This window comes from Nelusetta ayraudi, unplaced genomic scaffold, assembly GCF_046127955.1.
Source record: "Nelusetta ayraudi isolate G7.1 ecotype Tasmania unplaced genomic scaffold, CSIRO-AGI_Nayr_v1 ptg000135l, whole genome shotgun sequence".
NCBI lineage: Eukaryota > Metazoa > Chordata > Actinopteri > Tetraodontiformes > Monacanthidae > Nelusetta > Nelusetta ayraudi.
Window position 1 is genome coordinate 2731005 of NW_027466185.1, and position 23148 is coordinate 2754152.

Here is a 23148-nt window from a genome sequence, read left to right on the forward strand (position 1 = left end):
TCCTATTTGCATTGAGTAAACCAGAGGAGACCACACACAGCCCAGAGGAACACCTTTGGAGATTTGGCCAGTCAGAAAATGATCTTTTTGATTGCTTATTTGGTGTTTGGAGTGACTTCACACACTGCACATCCCAAGATGTTTTGGGCCAAATCTTAACCAGTGAAAGATTTGCTTTGTTACTTTGCTAGATGAGGAAGGGAGAGGTCTATGTTTAATTGGCAGTCCGATCCCTCACCAGTGATTAATTCTATGGGAGTGGAAGTATACCAAAGATCCCTTTCAAGAACCAGTTCAAACAATGTGCAAAGGCTTGACATGTAGGAAACATCAAGCAGAGTTTAACCCTCTTAAACATAAAAATCAAACTTTATAGATGCATCTGTGTGTGAAGATCCGCCACTGCTGACACCTGATGGTTTCATTTTTTGTATCTACGAACCTTTGAAGTTGCATTCACTTCCAAAACACTCTCAACACTCGCCTGGAGGCAAACGATAGTCAGGGCAGAGCGGCGAAAAACCTTGAGGTAGTGCGTCAGCAAAGCGTGAGTAGCCATTAATAGTGCTTTACACGGCTGCACTTCTGATTCAGTGCCCGTGACACTTTTGTTATTAAGCCTCGTAGCGGAAAGGCGGCGCGCAAAAGCACATTTCCCCGCGCTGCCTGGTGGATATATAGACATTGTTTAGGGTGAACTTGCATTAGCATCGGGGTGCCGAGCTCGGCGATGATCTACATGAAAGGTTACGGCAGCGAGTGAAGGTGCCCTCGGAGCAGATTTATAGATACAGAACACAATTCCCGCAGAGGCAAGAGGGATATGATGTATGAAGGCGGTGTAATTCTTTGTGGGTTTTAGTGCAATCTCTCGAAAAGTGCAGATCTCTATCAACAAATGCAAAAAGAATATTAGTATTAATGTATGTATCCATCTGTCTTTATCTTGCTCTCGCTCCCCAGGGGTCAAGAGTGTTATCTGGCAACACTCGGACTAGACTTTGTCTTAATCCTTTCCTCTGCTGTCACATCTTTTATTATCTGCCTTTTGAGATTTGCATATTTGGGAGGACACTCAATATAATAATATATCACCACCGTGAGTCCAGATTCTTTTTTTCTTCAAAGGTTGCAGCTGAACTAGTGGAGTATCTGGATGTTTTTAATTTTAGCTGGGTTTTTGATGTTGTCCAAAGATATGTTCTTTGTTTTGTGTTTAATTTTTGCTCAGATGAGGTAGTTTGATAAGATGTGAGTTCAGTCACCACTATTTGTTTTGAGATGTCAATGTAATTTTCAAAACTGATTTGGATTTTTAGGACTCTTTCCTAAGCTTAAATATTTATACATATCATCGGTATCGGTGGGAATTTTTGTTTTTGTTTTTTTATGCTAAACAAAAAAAAGAAAAAACAGCACAATTGTGATTTCCAGGTGTTTCCATTGAGCGTGAATAAGCCTTAATTCTCATAAAATCTTGTCCCACGAGATTTACGAGAATCACATTTGCATTTGTTTGTTTGTTTATGTGTGTTTGCTGCGTATGGTTGTTATATTTTTTTCTCCTCCGTCCAAACATAACCTGCCATTTTTACTTTCTTACCCCATACGTCACGTCCGCTCACGCGTAAATGCGAAAAAAGTGTGTTTCCATTACACTTTTGCGGTATAGTTCTATAACGATACATCTGAAAAAACACCTCATGAGAGCGGAAACATCTTTCAGCAATATTTGTTTTTTTTTTTTTTTTTTAAGTTTAGGCATTTCCATGACCAGTTTTTATTGCGATATTTAGGTTTTGCACAATTCTAGGGGTAATGGAACCTCAGCGAGAGTCATGCTAAACAGCTCTTTTTTTTTTTTTTTTTTAAGTTAATACTATAAGCCTATCTTATGAGGACAGATGACTTCAAAACATCTCAATGACAGTGTCTTGCTATGATGGATTGCATTATGGCATCAAATGCCGCAGACTTAGACGGACTGCACGGGGGAAACAGAACCTGAAGATAAAACAATAAACTGTGTACATGTACGCACGTACGATGCCCTCCTCTTCTGAAATGTCCTGGGATTCACAGAGGGACTCGCGATGTCGCTCGTGACGTTTAAATTTATTCACCTGACTGATCACGCCGCCCCCCACCTCCCGATCTCTCCCTGTCGTCCTGTCGTCGCGCCTCATATTGTTCAATTGTCTCCCGACTTCACTGCTCTCCGTCTTACCTGCGTCCCATCGCTCTCCCCCTTTGCCTGCCACATCTCTCCATCTTTCCCCCATCTCCCCTGCCCTATTTATATGCATTTCAGCTTCTTTCTCTTTTTTCACACCCACCACCCACCTTCCCAATCCGCCATCATTTTGCAGCGTGTTAAAAAATCTCCGCCCCTCTCTGTCTTTTCTCCGTCTGTCAGCGCTTCGAGCCCCACTCTCTCTGGTCACTCATTCTCGCTGCATTTTTCTTTTTAAGCCAGCCCTCCCTGATGGTCCGCTGTTTATTCATTTGTTTTCTCTCCCTCTCTTTCTCTGTGTGTTCTGCTGCAGCCGGGATCGTTCGGAAAAAGCAGTGGTGCGAGATGGTGCCGTGTTTGGAGGACGAAGGCTGCGACCTGCTAGTCAATAAATCTGGCTGGACTTGTACACAGCCCGGAGGCCGAGTCAAAACCACCACGGTGAGTTCTGTCTCCGCTGGCCGTTTACACAATCCACTCGGCCCGCCCGGTAAGTGTGTGAAAAAACTGAACCCTAATCAGCAAAACAACAAACTCTCGAGGACAGAAAAGTGCCTGGAAAACTGGACGCCGCACTGGGCAAATGTCCAACGACGTTCAATCCCGCTGGTTTAAAAGAATTTAAAGCAGTGTACGACCCACGTAGCTCTGTGTTTGTGTGTGTGTGTGTGTGTGTGTGTGTGTGTGTGTGTGTGTGTGTGTGTCTGTGTGTTAGCATTTAAGATAAGGTAAGACCATATTTTGGTCCAGTAGAATACTGCACACATATAAGCCATACATTCATAAGATGGACAGATGTGTGTTGTGTTTTACCCTTAGACATGTTGTACAGTAGATGGCTGATGATCAGGTGACTCCATCTTAAATATTCACTCTCATCTTGAATTGGAGGCAGGACAGATTTAATCTGATCAACTCCGATTAGTCAATTCTGCCAGAGTTGAATCTAACTTCCGGTTTCTAGTGCAAGTGGCACTTTAAGTGGCTGCTAGCTTTCAAGTAGATCCAGAGCTAATTACTTGAAAAACGAGCAAAAAAAAAAAAAAAAAAGAACTAGCAGTTTTAAACACAAATATCTTTTGTGTTGTTTTGTATATTTGGCGACAACACATTGCTTTTCAGCCTCCACATTGGACCTTTAAACCACTAAGTGGAACTTTACATACCACTTCCTCTCTGGTGAACTGTAAAAGTTCCATGAAACAACATGCACTGTTGGCGCTGCGGGTTGACTAATGTTTACAAATACAGACAAAATAAGTGTAATAATAATAATGATATATGGCTGTAACATCACTGGGCCGGATGGCCTCGTGCTACCCTTTGCCATTTTTTTGTACTTAATGCACATATATCTTTTTTTCATTCATCAGGAAATTAATTCAGAAACACAACAGATTTGTAGTGTAGAAATTTTGTAGAAATTGATCTTTTCTTTTTTTTTTTTTGGCAATCGTTAGGTGGACAATGAATCACTCATAAAAAAAAAAAAAAAAAGCTAATATTTTGAAATTCCATTTATTGTAACAGAATGAACCAAAAAGGACAAGAGCAGAATCCGGACTGTTTGGACCTGGATGGAACAAAGCCTGAGCTAATATAATTGGATAGACCCCTGTTAACCATTCTTACGCAGAGTGGCTGCTGGGAATGACAATGGCAATGGCAATTGGCAATGATGACGTAAATAGATTTTCCCACTGTTTTTGGTTGTCATTCCGAGAGAAAAGGTCATACTCCTCTTTGGTCATTTGACGTTGGACACGGATACTGACTGCATGACTTGGCAGGATGCTGGCGAAGACAAATTTGTGTGTGTCAAACCAAATGTTGAACTCCCAACTGGAGGAAACTGTTATGGCAAATTATTGGAAAGGACTGATTTTGCAAAGCAACACTGATTCATTTCTACTCATAAAGAAAATGTAAATAGGTTTTATATATTATAAATAGGTGTGGCAGTTTACAGTACGGTGCTGTTTAACAGGAGCCTCAGTTAGCCAAGATGCATTGAAATATAACGTTCAGCGCACCTGAGAGCCTCTTCTCCGTGAGTTGCCACAAAGCTGTACGACCAGGCTGTCTTTGACGTCGCAAGCAAACTTTTAAATTTAAATGGAGGAACCTGGTTAGGCCTTCCCATCACAATCCGCCCCTGAAAATTTCCCACGTGCCTCCGCCACCCCCCTTGGTTTCCGGCTCCACTGCACACGCTTTGTTTACTTCCTCATCTCTGGCAATTAGCTTGAATTAGGAACGCTCTTAATGTTAATGGCACCAGCAGATGGCTAGTCGGCTCTTGTGCTCGCAGAGATTCCGCCCATGTATTCGTTGTGTCCGTCCTTCAATAATCTGTTCCCACCACTGAGCTTCAATTTTTTACATTTTTTTTTCTTTTATGTTTTTCACGTCAAACCTCAGTGCTGCGCAGCCTCCCTCTGCTCCTGCTTATGTAAATGCAGTCGTGTTGGCTTCCTATACGGTTGCAATTAGAGCGCTCTTATTTAGGGAGCATGCTACGCAACACGGCTGCCCTATCTGTGAATGTCAACGGGTGAACGCCGAGTGGGGCATCATTAATGCGTCCCCGTCATGATTTAGTCATCAGCTGACTAACTTGTTTACGCCATCCCGCTAACGGACAAACACGCACGCACGCACAAGTGCACAAATGAGGGCTCAACTCCGAAACCCTGAACCACAGAGGACACCGTTCTATTAAGGACCAAGTTGGAACGCATAAATTGCACCATTTTTAGCCCCTGTTGTGTCGGCGGCAACCATCATGCAACACTGGACCTGATAATGAAGCTCGCTAACGACACGCGCTTGCCTAGCGTGGCATTGCCGATATTGTGTCGCCCCGCGACCCCAGTTCCTCAGGGCTAACTGAGGCTGGAATGTTTTCGCTCTAGTTTGAGCCCCTGACTGGCGTCTACAGTGTGTGCCCTGTGCAATTACAGGTACCAGGTCTTCTATTTTCCCTCAGAAACCTTTCCCTTTTAGAAAGAGTGTGATGGCCCTAGCTAGCTGATGTACAGGACATAGCATTTTTTTAGCACATTTTTTACACACATTTTTTAGCATTTGTCATCATGCAGATTTTCGTCAAATTGTACGTTCTTTGCCCCAAATTTCTGCATTTTTGTCACAAAAGACAAAAGTTATTTTTTTATTTTTTCTGGGCAGATAGCTGGCTAGTTGCTAACATTGCGACACAGTGATTTTTGCAGTTGTAACCACATTGACACTCCTTGAGGTGCTTGTCAGATGGCCTAAGCACTCTGTAGTGACTGCTGATAACCTTGTGATGACGCCATGCGTGATCGGAATCGTACATCTCGTACTGCTGTCCGTCAATTGTATTCTGCCATTGTGAATGGTGAAGGGGGAAAAATATATACATATATTAATAAAAAACTCATGCATGTGTGCACACAGGCCTTCAGTCAGCTGCTGCCCTCATGCCCCAGCTGCGCAAAGTAGCAGAAGGGAAGCGTGTGCGAGCGTGTGCGAGCGTGTGTGAGCATGTTTGTGTCATGGTGACCTCACACGACCCTGCCCGTGTGGACAGAAGTGACAGCCCTGGTGTGGCCTACTTGCAATGCAAGTTCCGATATGGGCAAGCAGATTACACGCACTTTGAAGTCAGTGTCACATAGTAATCGCAAAAGTGTCATTAGGTCCTTGAGGATGGTTATAAGTAACTAGTTGTTTGAAATGAAATAAATAAAAGTTAAAGCAGCGGAAAGTGGGAACAACAGCTATCACTCACCAGAGTGGAACCACCTCAGAAAATCTTGTGCATCATGTTAATAGTTTACTGATATTCTATGATATAAATCAGGGGTGCCCAACCACTGGGCCGGGGGCCGGGGGCCGGTACTGTCAACGATTCTTCCGCCCCCCCACTCCCTCAACTGGTCTGTGAAAATACTGTCTTCCATTAAACCGGGCCATGGTGCAAAAAAGGTTGGGGACCGCTGATATAAATGATAATCTATGAAATATATATGTACAATAACAGAATAAACAATAAATAATAATAATAATAATAATAATAATAATAATAAACAAATAGATAAACACACTTTGAGCCCACGTGGTGTGTGTCCATTAACTAAAAAAACCCCACACTGTCCATGTCCTTATTGAAGAGAATGGATATGCAGATGTTGCAGCGCGAACAGATCCAATTCTCAGGGGCGTATTTGACTGTCAGCACTCGTGTTGTGTCGCAGCTCCTTCTTCTCCCTACTGTGCCCATATGCGTAATTATGGATGTGGACCCCTGTGCTGCTGCCGCCGACTGGTACATTTCACATCCTGCCAGGAGTGTCAGTCAGCGAGGCCCTCCGTCCACTCACGCTGACAGGTATCCCTTGCTTTGCTTCATTGGCTACTTCAAGCTCTGTGACAGCTATTCAAATGACTGGACAGTTATGTTCACTCATCTGTGCCTGTGTGTGTGAGAGAGAGAGAGAGAGAGCGAGAGAGAGAGAGAGAGAGAGAGAGAGAGAGAGACAGTTTAAGCAGCCTTCACTGTCAGGGTTTTTCTTTTGAATACTGGAAACCAGTGGACTCGGGTCATTGTTCAGATTGTACTCTGCCGGCATTGATTCAATGGTGGCGAATCAGTTTCGTCTCATGCAGACTAAGTGAAGTCAGGAGGGAGTTTTAGGCAAGTGCAGGTTTTGCACTGCTGCTACTGACTGTCTGGGACGACTCCTCGTGTCATTTGCCCTCATTTTACTTTGAAATCTTAGAGCCCAAACGGTGACACAGACTCGGAGAGTCACTCCAGGGTTCTGACATTTGACTCGAAAGTATATGAGCAACGACTGCAATACAGAGCGTCGTGGAGGCTTTAGCAGATGTGTCAGCTTTTGGAGGCAGCTTAGGCCAGCAGCCGAGTGCATCACTTGTCAGCTGACGTTGGAAGGAAGTTAGAATGAGACAGGAGAAAATCCAAGGAAGTAATCTACAATCAACCAGAATTAGCCACAGTTGTGCTGTCCATTAACCATTTACCAAAGTGCTACATACAATATAGTGAATAAAATTGTTTGACTATGACTGGCTGACCAACAACTTTGTTGGGGCCACTGCTGGTATAAAACGATGTTGGATGGATGAATGGTTTGCAAGTACCCGCTCTGAAGCCTAGAGATTGGTTTTCACAGCTTAGCGCCATCTGGAGTCTCCCAGTTTGCTTTGAAACGGGACTATTCTATATTTGGATGTGTGGGTGGCACCGGAGGTGAGCAACGATTGGAGAGCGCACCACAACGCCCATCTACCAGCCGGCAAGCCGACCGCAATTGGCTACTAAACTGTTGCCACAACTTTATTGCCATTTTTAGGTAAAATGAAAATAGATTGGGCAAAAAGGACATCAGAGTAAAAAACAGTGGCAGTCTCTGCTGGTCAAACGATAGAATGCAGGTTTTTGACACATCTGCTTTGGCGTCCGAACTCATCCGTCTCATTTTTGCAGAGCCTCCATAGCCGGGATCTGTAGCGGAGATTAGCATGCTACACTGCACAGTGTGCCTCGGTGGGGAAAAGCACGACCTCTTCCTCCTGTGACGTGTCTTGCATTGCCAACAAAATTGCATTGCCAAATAATAAATAAACTTTTCTCCACTGCATTTCTTGCCCATGTGTTTTAAAAAAAAAAAGCACTACACCCTGCGCTGACCTTTCAAATGGTCCAGTGGGCTGGGTGGCGGTTAAGTGTTGGTCTTGAAGTAAATAAAAGCTGCACCTTGGTTCTTTAATTCTGATTCAAAGCGAAAACTGCAACAACGGCTCGTTAAACGCAGGCCCGAGGGAGGCTCGCTGGCTCCAAACTCAAAACATCAACCAATTGCTCCTCGTCCCTCTTTTGGTTAACTTTTCAAACAACAAAGTGGCCTTATTCGCCCTCGGCTCTCCGAGGTTAACCGGACGCCGGTCGACCTTCGGCATGCGCAACGGTTGGGTGAGCATGTCCGACTTGTCTGTCAGGTGCTTGTGCGATGGAACAAGCACCAGACAAACAGACGCACTCCACCACCCTGTAGGATTTTGTCTAAGCCGGGTCAATCTCACTCAGCCAACGTGCCTCCGTGAAGGCCGATTTCGTACAAATGTCAGGACTTCTTCTTCTCCCCTTTTTTTTGAGTTAGCTTTCTCTCCGTCAAACTGGAAAACTATAAAAGCTGCTCCCGACCTGCCGTTTACTCCCCTATGACGCAACTTCCTCCCACTGAGGGACTGGACCATAGGTGTCAAGCTGCGGCCTGCGGGCCAAATTTGTTCTGCAGTGTGATCGTATTTTACCCGGAAGGCAAGACAAAGTCACTACTAGAGCTGGCCTGCCAGTTTTATACAGCACATGTAGCACTATTACTACAAATACCAGCTGGTATTTCGGCGCACCAATCAGGACAGGAGGTTCATTGAAGGATATTATTACTGCTTAATTGCTTTGTTGTTGTTATTTTATATTAAATGTATTATCAGCCTATGGAAAAAGGTTAGTGTTGAAATGTAAATCAGAAGGCTGAAAATAAAGAAATAAAATAATGTGTAGTATTAGGCTTTGCTTGTTCCATTTTCAGTGTTGAAGCCAAACTTGTTTGGGTCCATAGAAAATGATTCACTGTTCTATCTGGAGGACAATTTATTTTCAATCAGTATCAATGTTGACCAGCAACGTTGTCCAAGTTTGAAATCTTGGCCCACTGTGTCTTTGAGTTTGACACCCCTGGACCTGCCGCTCCCATAGAGTGCTCTTTGTATATTTCCAAGAACTCCCCTTCTGCAGAGTGATCATGCAAACATGCAATGCAGTCATTAGCATTCTGAGATGAGCATCAACACAGGCTGCGTCCGTTGTCCTTGGGTGTGTCTTCAGCTTCAGATTCCTCTTCCTACAGCGTCAGCTGCCTCTCATGCGAGTGTGTCACCGTTTCTTGCGTGTGGGTTCGGAACTCATCCTGACAGAATACATATCATGATAACATTTATACACACAATTCTTACATTGCGCGCTGTGATTATTCCTGGCGACGGCGCTGCTGAACACCCGCTCAGTGGTGGTAGCGAGGCGGATCGGATGCGCGAAAAGCTGGCTTGACGCTTGCCACGGCCGCCGCCGTCACGCTCCCGCTCTTAAAAATAACTTTGCCGTATTCACGCTTCCCCTCTGCGTGACTCCTTCACAGTCTCTTTTCCAGTCTCGCTTGACTTTTTTTACCCTTCTCCTCCTCTTCCTCCCCCTCCCCCTCCCCCCCCCCCCTCTTTGCGCACGTTTATCATAATCCGAGCCCAGCTTCTGAGGCCGCACGACGTCGTTCCCGTCAATAAAAACACAGTATGGATTTTCTCCAGCGCCCGGCTCTGAAAGGGACGTATGGAGATTGATGCCGTGCTTTGCCTATCGTTGACAGCTCAACTTTTCGGAGCAACACGTGGTGACAGGCGGTGCAGAAAAGGACACGTATCCCGCAAAGACTTAATGTATTTCTGCGCAAGGAGTCTCGCTGGCACACAGTGGAGAGAAAAGGTCGACCTCGGAAGAAAATTGAATACCTCAGATAAGTCTTAACGAGCTACAAAACAGCCACCTTTGTTTTTTTTTACGAAATGATGAATTGCACGTCGGCTGGGCCACGTGTTTATCAGTCATCCCTTTATTTTGTATGTGTGAGTTAAAAAAAGAAGGAAAGAAAAGCTGCCTGTGTGTCATTACTAAACCTTATGGCGGCCCGCATGGACCAAGAGTATCGTCCAGAACGTGTTTGTCCGTAAAAAAAAGAAAAAAACATACTGAAAATCTGTTCAGCCTCCGACTGTGGACACATACTGACTAATGAACACAAATGGAGGCCCGGTCTGTTCCTCTATATGGGTTTGAATCCTAATTGGTGTTGAGTCGAGATAGGTGTTGAGATGGTGAATCCCTCGCTGCTCAGACACATGGAAGAAAAGCAGAAGGTTGCTGAATGTTGAAAATGTGTGTTGTTGACCTCCTCAAACTAACTGGGTTGTCTTGTTGTGGTGTGGTAATATATATATATATATATATATATATATATATATATACATATATGTTTATTTCTTTATTTCTTTATTTAAATGAATAAAGTGCACTGACAAAACAAGCCTTGTGGTGGTGCAGGGGTCGGCCTTACAGCAGGAAGGTGGTGGGTTTTACTCATTAGGTGCAGGTTCTCCCGGAGCAGAGGTGAAAAGTTATGAAGGACAAATACTTTGTTGCTGTACTTCAGTGGATTTTTCAGGTATCTGTATTCTACTTGAGTATCTCTTTTTCTGACAACGTTTTACTTTTACTCCCTACATTTGTAGTGTGTGCTTTCTACTTCTTACATTGGAAAATTAGTCACATGTGTGTTTAAAAGTCCTGAAAAGTCGCAAATTCTGTTCAGTAATTTGCTTATTATTATTTATTATATTATTATTATGATAGCTACAGTATAGCTGTTGATTGAAGTGGACCTAATTGATCTCTGCTGTTGTGTAGTTGAATATAAACGTGGATCATATTTAGAGGGAGATTATTTTGGAGTGCCTGCCTTGGCTTTGGGGTCACTGTTCAGTACATTTTCAGTACAGCGAAAAATTAACATGCAGGGAAATAACATTGCATATTAAAAAGTATTGAAGGCAAAATTTCACGAGTTGAAAAAATAATCATTTTTCCTTTTTTTCCTAAGTACAATTCAGAACTTGTACTCTTTTACTTTTACTTGAGTAATGGAATTGAATCAGTGCTTTTGTTTCCTTTCGCTCGTGGGTTATTAAGTCAGAGTTGTGAAAGAAAGAAAAAAATAGCGAAGCAGAACCGCTTCAAGCTGCTTCCACTTTGTTTGTTTTCGCTCGTCAGCAGGTACTTCTGCGTCTTTCTGTGTATTGATCAGTCTCCTTGTTTTGAAAAGGGCAACCCGCCCAGCCCACCCACGCAACCCGGGACGGCATCTCGCCCCGCTCACCGGCTCCCTCTTTAGACTGGGAGGTCACGGATGTCGTGCACCGAACTATTAAGCTCACGGAGCGGGTGAGAGAACTTTCATGCCCCAGGCGGCCTCATCGCATTGCCGTCTTTCTCTGTCTTTAAAATCTGATTTTAAACGCAGACACAATTGGCAATGTGCGACCTGTGAGAATGTGGAATGCAATTTTGTTTGTTTGTTGTTGTTGTTTTTGTGGATGCTAGAGGCACATCAGGAAGTGTTTTGACTCATTGCAGCTGAAAATTTGACCAAACGAGTTTGGGGGTTTGTTATCAGTTTCAGTGCAAACCGTGCAGAGTGTGTTTGCAGCTTGACACTATGTTGGTGAATGAGGGCCGTTCCTCTTTTTATTCCCATTCATTTGCACTGCAGGGTTCCACAGACACAATTTTCTTCTAAAAAATAAAAAAAATAAAAAAAAAATGAATCCCAGCTGGAGGAACCTTTATTCGAAGTTCAAAATGGAACTTCAAATCTCCAGTGGCAACTTCTTTCTTTTTTTTTAATAGCCGCCACTGTAATACTCTGCACGGGCCAAAAGCCGGAACAAAACCTTGACAGGTGTAGCCGTTCTCTGCCAACCTTCCCGATTTTCCCGAGAGACTTCCGCTGCCCTCTCCCTGTGTCCTCGCCGTGTCACACTTTTTTTTTTCCTGATTTATGACAACGTTTTTGCCCCTCAGAGACGATATTTTAAACCTTTTGAGTCCAACGTCGGCTTTTTCCACCTGGACAACTTTGCAGACGCGCAAAGTAATTCATGTTATGCGAGTGTAATGGGTTGAAAAGCGCACGGTTAAAGAGTTCTGGCAATTAAAAATGGTTGGAAAAAGAGAGATGGTATGAAAACAATCCATATTAGTTGATTAAAACATGCCTGAACTTTCAAAAGATAAAAAGATGTTCACCTTCACAATTTCTTCTCAAATCTTGCTCATGCTGGTCAGTAGAGGGCGCATACGTGGCACAACAGAGGTTAACGTAACCTTGTGCGCACACGTCATGATCTTGATGATATTGTTTGTGTCGAACTAGTGGCAGTAGAGCTTATTTTTTAGAATTGTTTAGAAAAAGCATCCGACAACATGGTAATGTGCGAAGCTAGTGGAGCCATTGACTTTACGTTGAACGTGCTAACTTGCAGGTTTTAATCAGGATGTAACCGAATGTAATTCATTAGTTCCGAGCTAACGAAAGGTGAGCCAAAACTGCAACAATACTACTTGAACTACTCATTAAATTCTGCTTCCCAGGGCTGCGTCGTTGCCCGACAGAATTGATTCACACTCAATTGTTTCAGTTAGCAGAAAGTTCAGCAAAGTTAAAACGGTTCAGGTGTCACATTGGGGCAACAAGTCGCTTTAGTCCCGTCTAGCGGTGCTGGTCCGCTAGTGCCAGCATCTAGTTCTATGTCACCTCTTCCCCTCTCGACACAAGGAAACTGATGCCCTTCAACGCATCTTATATGAAGTCTTAGAAGTGACCATAGCTCCAACCTCCCTCTATTCTGCTTCCCTGCAGTTGAAGTTGCTGAAGCTCAGAGCGAGCAGGATTGAAGTAACTTTGAACGCGGTCGTCGGTTGGTTGAGTGTTTCTTAAACTTCTGATCTTCTTGCATTTTGCTGATGATGATGGTCCGTGAATGCACCATGATGTTTTGATTTAAGTGCGGTAAAACGTTGCGCGGCGGGACATTGACTTTGGCGCAGAAACCCAGGTTTAGCTTCTCGCCTCGTTACAGAAGACAATTTAGGCGCGCAGTTCATCGCACAGCGCTGGGCTTAAACGCCACTTTTCCCTCATTTTTTTGCGAGAGCTCTCATTTTGCTCCCTGCCACCATCACAGGCTGGCACTTGAAACGGCGCAAGAAGCTGTGCCGAGTCTGAGAGGCGACAAAAGAGGTTGCTCTGAAGCAAGAAAGCAAAAAAAAAGAAAAAAAAAGGCAAGAAAGGGAAGTAAGACCGGGTCCGGGTTAGCTTCTGACATCAGTGACAGAGTAATACGATTGAAAAGTGAGAGGCAGACACTGGCAGCAAGGCGACAGACACATCTATCTTATAAAATACAGTGCGTTTTGTTTGTCACTGCGATCCTAATTCAAAGATCCTGACTCACTTCCCGACATTTCCGACATTTCTTTTTTTTTTCTCTCTCTTTTACTGGTCGTGCTGTTCACAGCTTCTTTCACTTGGCTTTCCCAGTTGTGTTTTCACTGATTCACACTCGGGCGTCTGACCAAAAAAACGACGCTGCTGCTTGTTAAGATGAGAGTGGACCAAATGTCGCTTGCTGAGCTACTTTTTTACAGTGCTTGATGTGTGGTCACATTCTTAATAAGCAGAGGTGGGAAGTAACAAAGTACGAATGCTTTGTCATAAGTTTAAGTATGTGAAGTATGAATAATTAACTTGTTATATATCTTTTAAAGTTGTTATTGCTTGAAGTGTATCTATTTGAACTGCGCTGCTGTGCAGTCCAATACAAAAGTGAATCACATTTTAGATTTTTTTTAGATTTACCTCGTCTCTTTGGTCACAGATTAGTTTTCAGTATAGAGAAATTTATAATGTAGAAAATAAGATTGGTTATCATATAATATTAAGTGTTAACATTCAATAATGGCTCCCTGGTCAGAACTAGTTTGGTTGTGCTGCAGTCGAAAATGAAGAAAACTGTAGGATTGAGAGTACAAAAGCTGTGTTTGTGTTAGTTGTGTACTTGTGAATCACTGCTTTTACTTTTAGCAGAGTATTTTTTCCACACAAGTCTCTATACTTTTAAGTACAGAATGTGAATACTTTTGCCACCTCTGTTAATAAGCTAAGCTAGTCTTCACCGGTAAGTGAAAAACGGCAACATTTCCAGGAAAGTGCACTCTGACATGCTAACAGAAGTACAGTGTCTACAAGGTGCCTCAGGTGTGAGATTATTAGTTTTAAGCTTCAACTAATCCGCTCCCTGTGTAACGTTTTAAACGGAAATTTGCCTTGCGGTGTGTTGTCGGCTTTGTGTGTGACAAATTGTCGTCTTGACTGTGAAACATTTGTCAGTATTAGGAGATTCTCGTCAAGTCGAGTAGACTTTTTTGTCAAATTTTAGCAGCTGCCGCTATCGCTGCTACCGCTGCCTGACAAGGGGGAAAAAATGGCAGCACACAATTCGAGATTAGCGCGGCTCACGACAGGTGAAGCTCACATACAGATGTAATGTGTCGTTATTAGCGTATCCGAGGGAGGAACTGATGTGTGTTGTCACAAAGACATCGCTGCGTCAGTGGGGGGTGAAGAATATAAGATGTTTGAAGAAGAAAGGTTCGACTTTTGATGAACTCATGTGGATCCGTTTCTTTTTCCACGCACTCTGGAGGTGCGTGCAGGCGTGTGTGCAGGCGTGTGCGCTTTCGGCCCGTTTCCATTCTCCAAGAAAACCCAAACTGAGGTTGCTGTTTAACTCAAGGCGACTCCCCGACCGCTCTTTGTCTTTCCTCCACGTCTCCTCGAGCGTTTACGCTTCTGTGCGTCGTGCCGGCGACGGTTATGAAGATGAATCCCACCTCTCGCTTCTTCTCTCTGTTTTCACCGCTCTCTGAGAAGGAGCCATGCATGCATGATGGGTACGTCCCACTAACCCCCCTCTCCCCCACCCAACCAACCCCAAACCTTCTCACCGCATTCCCTCTGCGGGGGTTCTGGGTCGGTACCATTCTCTGTAATTGATCCCTTTGGGCCCCTTCGACACATCCAACAGTGGGTTGAACAGAATCGCCGCTAAGGAGACAGCTGCTTGGCCTCCCTGGACAGGCTGGGAGAACAGGGAGGGGGTAGTGGGGGGTTGGAGGCCCTGTTGCTGGAGCCATTACCCCCCCCCCTCTCCAGAGCCCCTCTAGTGGGAGCCAAGTCAGCACGTCAGTGGAAATATAAGGCCGGCCGTCCATTTACAAGTCCGAGACGTCTTCCCCTTTTTAAGCAACGTGATTAAAAAGATTCTCCAATTGTGCACACGATCCAGAGGGTCAACAGCGGCCAGTTTTCACGTGGCTCTTAAAGAGCCACTTCATTTCATGAAGCGTGCTGTGATTTCCTGGCCCGCTCTTGTCGTTTGAACAGCTGTGTTTTTGTGTTTGTTTGTTTTATTCCAGCAAGCAGGCGAGGACAAGCACACGAGTGTTGGGAACCATGCGTACATTCACAGTCGTTCAATGACGTGAGCGCTTGATACAGCAAATGAATGATTGGTTCCAATAAAGTTGAATTGATGAGTAATAAAGTCCTGCAGTAATCAGAAATTGGTCTCAGTGTTGTGCAGAGCAGCTTGGTACTGTTATAGACTGTTATAGTCTGAGCAGCCAAACAGCCCTTCTTTTTTTTCCTTTTTTTTGAGGGAGAAAATCAAATTTGCTGTTCTTTGTCACAGGGGTTAACTGAGGGGTCAATTAAATCCGAAGCTCTAGTTCAGCAGTGCACTATTCATGTTAATGGGATCTGAAGAGAAACAGATAAATGAAACACAGAAACTCCTGACATTTAACAATAATTTATACTTTATACTGAGCTGTAATGCTGAAGTGACATGGGAATCAGACTTGAAATACTCTTGGCCCTGGTTTTACAGTTATTTTTGTTTTGTGTTGAAAAAACAAAACAAAACAGTTGCCAATATTGCCCAGGGAGCCCAGGAGTGCTTTTTACCAAATATCCAGTTTGCGCTAATCCAGTGCAAGCAAAACCAAAGCAAGGCAGGTTCGAGCACAAACCCAAACTGTCCCATTTTCAATTGGTAGTGGTAATGGTGGCGGCGGTGGAGGCAGAAAACATTTTCTGTGCCTGAAAAGCAAAAAGAAAACATTCCCTCTTAAATAGCAACAAGAAAAGAAAAGAAAATGTGAACGTGAAGCTTCCTTCTGAGCTCCACCTCTCTCCATCTGCTCTCCCTCTCTCCACCAGGCCTTATGACGTGACAAGAGTCGCCCCCCACGACACTCTTTCGCTATGGAGAGCATTGACGACCCCTTGACAGAGAGCCCAAAAAACCTCCGCTGCCGCCGCCGCCACCAACAGCGCCACCCTCCACCACCGACAGCAACAACACCACAACTCACCCCACCAACAGCCTCACACAGCGATGGCAGGAGGCCTCGCACATCCAACAAGGTACATCCCAAGTCCGCTACATTTGTTGCACGCTACGTTGTATCCTTGTGTACATGGGGGTCATGTGGTCAGCGGGCTGTCAGCCAATGGGAGCTGCACAGATGAGGTGCAACAGAAGTCTGCTGTTGTTACAGCTGATGAATCTATTGGTGTTGCACCTAGCTGATATTTATTTTTCTCAGAATTTAATTAAAAAAAAAAAAAAAAAAAAAGACGCAGTCTGGTTGAACTGAAAATACATTCTCAGAAAAAATGGATTGTTGATATTCATTCTGGAGAATCACAGAGGTACTGAACGTTTAGCATGTAAGCTAACTTACCACACTTGAGAAAGCAAATGGGAAAATGCTTCCTTCCAACCCTTGCAAGTGTTTCAATGGAATAGATATTTCTGATCGCTGTTTTTGCTGTTTTTCCCAATTCAAGAAGAACTGAACACGCACACTAGGCTAATTACGCTAATTCATAGTCAGGCTAAACGCACTTTGTGTGTTTTGATAGCATTCCGACACCAGCCATTGTTAAGTATTGATGAATACTGACTTAACTGAGATTTGTCAAAATTATTTTATCTAATTGCATATGTGTAATTAGATATGTGTAATATATATATATATATATATATATATATATATATATATATATATATATATGTATATGTGTATATATATATATATATATATATATATATATATATATATATATATATATATATATACATATATGTGTAATTACATATGTGTAATATATATGTATATATATATATATATGTATATATATATATATATATATATGTATATATATATATATGTGTGTAATTAGATATGTGTAATATATATATATATATATATATATATATATGTATATATATATATATATATATATATATATATATATATATATACATATAATGTGTATTAATTTGTGGCAAAACAAAACACTTTGACTGCATACAGGCACCACATGAGTCCCAATGCAGACCCATTATGTTTTAGTGAGCGGTCACCATATATACGTACATCAGCCCTGGGTGGTTTTCTCTCCGTTTGTGAAACAAACAAAACAATTATGCGGATTAGGAAGAGCCACCAGGGCCTCCATTGACACGACGGCGAGTCGTCTACCGGGTGAAATTTCAATTTCACACGAACAATTCTTTTCAAAGGTGAACGTGCGAGCGAGCAAGCGGCGAGCATTCTCACGACAACCGTCTGCTTGTTTTGATATCTGGCCGCCTCGTGGCCCTTTTTTTTTTTTCTTTCTCTCTCCATGATCTCAGCAGCTCCCTGGCACACTTGTTTCATCTCAGAGGATGTGCGGTGCTGCTGCAACACAAAAACCCCGCCGGTTCATTTTCTGCTAGTTGTTCGGACTGTCGTCTTCCCTGACGTCTGTGGGCAAAGGGAGGAGGAGGAGATGGGGAAGGGGGAAAAAAGAAACACTGGGGCGCCAGACGGACTCCTTTTTAATGCATGTGATGGGAAAATAGAGAGTAGCCATGTTGTAAATTGAACGTACAGGCCAATAAAATGGATGAAGCCGAGGCCATAAAAATGTCTAGTCTCATAGAGACTCACACAGTCCAGGCTCCTGTTGTCGCTCAATATCATCCAGCCTTTATGGCCCCCCCGAAAAAATGTGCCGCTGCCTGTCAGTCCACAAAGAAGGCCTTTTGTAGATTTCCACGCACATTGTGAAATACAGGCTGCCCTTGTGCCACCGTGGGTCAGCGATTTCCAGCCGAGGGGGGTTGGTGGGGTGGGAGGGCAAGTGAAAGAGCACTGCAATTTAAAATGTAACCACTTGATGTTTCTCCTGTTTCTTCGGAAAATCCCCAAATATTATACACTTCACCTTTGAAAGTGGTTTTGGTGTTTGCAGTGGTAGCAGAGGGAATGAGGAGACGTGATAAAGCGTTAAAATGAGCAAAATACACTGCAAATACAACAGAAAAATAAGGTAGAATGCAGTGCTAGCGGTAAGAGCGCAGTGCAACATACGCTGCAACCCTCAAGGGTGAAACTACCAAGTGACAAGTGTTGACTTCCACTTACCACTTCTTGCAAACAGGCAGTAGTTGAGATTCCTTAAAGAAAAATTTATTAATTCTGAAAAAAAGAATCATCACTTCAGAGCATTTATGGAAACTCCAAAATTCCTCACATTTGGAAAATCTTTAGTAAGAAGTTTGCACGCTGGCTTGAGGTGGCTACTATTTACACTTAGTAAGTGAATGTAGGACTGTTTTTTCTGGTGTTCACATGCGGAGTGAATACATTCTCATTCGCAACATTTCAGCCAGACGATGAAGTTTCATCGTCCCCTCTTGGTTTTGTTGCTTACAGCCCAAATTCATGTCACTTTGTGCTGTACGTTAGCAAAGGCCTTTATTTTTAGGAACCGGGACAGCAGAAATATTGTTTCAGCAGTCAATGATTCTTTATGCACCCGCGGCAGTTTTTCCTCAAGGATGTTGGAAGGTTGTTTGGACCAAAAATAAATAAATCAAATAAAAAGAGTGACGCAACAAGAATAAAATCAGCGGTTGTAGATTCTATCTGGGCGAATATGATGATGTCTGGCAAAATTCATTAATGTTGCCAGGCGTTCGTGTGAACACTGCGGCATATTGTATCAGCAGATGGGATCCGTGCAGTACACGGCTCATAATCCCAATCAAACGGCTTCGAAGCCGCCCCTCGTTGTGGGTGGGGGGTTCGTTAAACGCACTCCGGCGTTTCCTCCTGAGCTTTTTCCTGTTCAGATCACATTGTGGGATGCGGGGAGAAGAGGCGAGGCGCATTGCCTTTGATGTTCTGAGGAAATGCGATATGAAAGGGCCGATAATGACATAACACCCCGGGTGGCTTTGAACTCCCTCTTTAAACACGGAACGGGGCCTGGTGTCTGGAGGCCGCCTCGCATACATGCTAGTGATATGTTGTTGTTGTTGTTGTTGTTGTTTTGTTTTGTTTTTTAGTTTGCTGTAATTGTATTTTGATGTCTGCATCTGCTCGCGTTTCACGCTACTTTGCCGCTCGTACATGAGCGATTCTCAACCTGCCCACCCGCACCCACTCTCCCAACCTCCGCACTTGTCAAACTCGTGGCTCGCGCCTGACCTGCAAGCTCACCTGCAAATACATATTCATGTGGGAAGGCCGCTACGATTTTAGCTGCTCAGGCCGGCGATTCGACAGGAAGCGCGCGACCGCTCAATCGACGTTGGCAATTTGGCATCATCCGCCTCTTTCCTTTGAGGGGCTCTAAGGTCACGGTAGACTGTTTTTTTTTTTGTTTGTTTGTTTGCCCATCCCCCTCTTCGCCTGCCCATTCACGAGCTCACCGCAGGTCACGGCAGTGTTGACATTTTGTGGAAAAGCGCAAGTCGGCTGGAATTCACACGCGCAAAGGGAAAATGTCACCCTGGGTGGACGTGTTCGACCCGCCACCCTCACTTCGGCGCTGCATAAACACGGCGTGTAATGTCGTGTGGTGGGAACCGCCAGTCCGTATTTATACATCAAAGAGACTGAGGAGCTTTTTGCCGCAGCTCTAGATTGAATGTTTCCCTTGTTCTCCGTCAAACGATGGCGGTTGGATATCGATGTGCAATAAGCGGACGGCGTGACATGGGTCGTCTGTGAAATAATCCACCAGTAGTGCCGCCACTGCCTCATTTTGTGTTTGAACCCTGAGCCAGAGTTGGAATGTTTCTTTGCTCAAGGTTTTCAGACGCATCCTTCCTCCCCCCGTGTTAGATGTGGCTGTGGCCGTTTCCCTGATAAAACCAAAAACATGGTCAAAGGCCTGTGAATTCGTCTGAAATCTTGTTTGCCGCAGTTTTGCAACAGGAGGGAAGCGATGAGATCCGTGCGGAGAGATTTAAAGGGGATTTCTCCATTTGCTGACATTAGGGTAGAAAAGGGGCGAAAGAACAGTCAGGCTAGACTGATAATGGCCCCGCGAACAAGACGTCTTTATTCAATTGCTCCAGTTGGGGTTTCTTATTATATTTGCCAGGCCTCAGGCCTGCATTTTTATTATTTTTTAAATCCCCCCCCAAATCTGTGTCTACTTTACTACTTGCCGTTGCTCTGATGTGTTCGCCCCTTTAGGACAAGCGATCCGGTCTGGGCCATCATGTCCTCTAGTCCAGCTTTGCCTCGTTTCATGGCTGGGTCCAAACATGACCATGGCCATTATCTCCAGAGTTCATGGGCACATGCAACACACTTGATTTGACAGAGGGCAAAAGTTTATTTTGCTCGTCATCCTCCCACAGTCGCTATAAATTATACCTGCACTCAGTAAGAAACAGTAGGCACGCACCTGAAACCAGTCATTTGTATTCCCGCCTTTTACAAGAGTAGACATGGTCTTTTGAATGAAGTCGGAAGCTAATGAGCCTAGCTTCATCCCAGATGTACGAGCACTCATGTTCTCTTGACACAAAGTAAAGGAGTCAAGCTATACCTGTGAATCAATTTGCTAATTTTCCCAACCTTTGCAAAATTAACAACAGCTTTTGATTCTGATGTCGAATGCAATGATAATGCAGATTACTGTATGTTCAGTGGGGAGGAGACTGGTAACACGTAAGTACACGTAGGTAAATGTCAAACTGCAATTATTAATCAAAAGATTTACCGCTTTGCGAGCACAAGGCAGCAGGACGCAATCGCATTTTCATTTGTACCGTGTCAAACAAGAAAAGATGAAAAAGTCGAATTATTGAAATGTCTTTTTGAGTAAATAGACCGTCTGATATTTCCCTCTGCACCACGGCAGCAGGCTCATGTTTGTTCTTTTCTCGTTGATCCGCAGGTCTCGTAACACGACTGGAGACGGAGGAACAAAAAGAAAGGGAAAAAAACCCACCAGGGAGCAACTGTTTGAGGGAGCGGACTGTGCGCTGGACGTTGGACACGATGCCAGCTGTAAAGTACCGTTTCCTGTGGTGATTGTGGTGGTGGTGGTGGGTCTGTCGCTGCTCCCTCCCGCTTTCTGTCGTCGGGTCCAAATGTCGTCTCCTGCTCTGCACACCTGCTCTCTGAAGCTAGCAAGCGCTCGTCGTGCCACGGAGGATCGGATACTTCGGGTAGGATTGGGGGGTGAGGGTCAAAAGAAAATAAAGGGAAAAGAAATGGTTTTCGGAATTCCTGTGGAACCTCTCCAGGGACTAGGGGAGTTCCCCATCCCCCCGCCCCCGCTGCTGACCTTGCTAAGCTTGCTAGCCTCAAGAGCAGGGGCCTGCGGAGCCAAACGACGGGATCACTACGACACTACCCTGTTGCTTCACGGACCGCCTCCCGAGGCCGTGACTGGACTGGACTGGACTGAGCGCACTCTGCTGTGAATAGGCCTTCTTCTGCTGGAGTAAACCTCCCATATTTTTATAGACCAAAGAGCGAAAAACGACAAATTACTATTACGACGGAGCGGACCGTCTTACCAGAGAGACGCGGTTTGAAATACTGCGCCCGATCGCCTACATACCATTCGAGTGGAGTGCTTTTGAAACTTTACAGATTTGTTTTGTTTTGTTTTTGTTTAGTTCTGTTTTTTTGTTTTTTTCTCAGACTAAGCCCATCACTGTATTTTGCGACCGGAGATATAGGTACTACATACGTATAACTGTGTATCAAAAAAAGAGGAAAAAAAAAAAGAAGTCTGATCTGCTTTTATTTTGGTAGCTTTGGTTGCCGAACGCCAGAGAGACGTCCCGGACGACGGGGAGTGCGAGTCGTCGCTACGGAGTTTCTGTTGGGACTGAAAAAAAGGATGAAAGAATCGTCATTTAATGTATTTTGAAAGGCCCTGAAAAAGTTATATATTTAACAGTTTTATATGTTGTACCTTTGTAGAGAAGCTTATCGGACTTGAAAATGTCACAATGGCGGTTTAGTAGGACGTGAACAAAACGCTGTTGTTCCCATGACTGCTGGCTCGTAGTCCCAGGACTCTTTTTAATTTTTGGGTTTTTTTGCTTTGTTTTTGTTTTTTTTTTCTCTGTTCACACCTTGGTAGCGGCTTTCTTTTCATGGTCATCTATAAAGTCACTGTCTTATCAGAATTCTTAATGGAAAAAAAAACACGAAAGTGACGCAATTTGTTGAGGACTGACGTGCAGCCAACTGAACATTGTAAATCCATGGTAGTCAGTGGAAGCCATTGAAAATCTGCTAATTTGCTATGATATTGTATTGTACACGATGTGGAATACTGACTCATTTCCTCTCTATGGGTTCTCGATCTCTTAATTTATCTTTCACGCTTGTGTTTTGACCCCCGCGCAGCACCCTCAGGCCGAGGGAACAGAAGCAGAAGTCTTACCGACGTCAATTGTTATTTTTTAAAATTGTGAAATATTTTAAGAATAAATAAATGAATGACCTAAAAAGGGTGGTGGTGGGGGTTGGGGCAACCCCCTGGCAGATGGATTTACGCGGACCTCAGCCATGAAAGTGGGATGAAAAGAAAGAGGAAAACATTATAATCCAAACGATCTGACTGTTCTGCCGCTGAGAAAAGAAACTAACAATAAAGGTTTCCTTTCCTCCTCACCCAGGTGATCAGAAGCGTCGGCCAGATCATTTTCTGGCCCCAAACTCTACAAAACTTCAGCGGGAGAAAATTGGGATCCAAATCAAGGCATTCAATCAGCCGGTACTGAGATGCAATCACTGTCTTTTGTCTCTGAGGTCTAATGGTGTCTGTGCCAGAAAGGCCCCCGCTCTTATG

The 23148-nt window shown here is 44.0% G+C and overlaps 1 protein-coding gene across 2 annotated transcripts in view; it reads left to right on the forward strand.

The window, feature by feature from the left end:
* Nucleotides 1–22648, forward strand: part of LOC142877217 (chemokine-like protein TAFA-5) — a 138349-nt gene extending 115701 nt beyond the window's left edge. For both annotated transcript variants that reach the window (XM_076011666.1, XM_076011667.1), the window contains exons 3-5: nt 2547–2674; nt 16198–16404; nt 21232–22648. In XM_076011666.1, coding sequence (XP_075867781.1) covers nt 2547–2674; nt 16198–16206 — 137 coding nt within the window. In that variant the 3' untranslated portion in view covers nt 16207–16404; nt 21232–22648. The remainder of the gene's footprint in view (nt 1–2546; nt 2675–16197; nt 16405–21231) is intronic.
* The last annotated feature ends 500 nt before the right edge of the window (nt 22649–23148 follow it).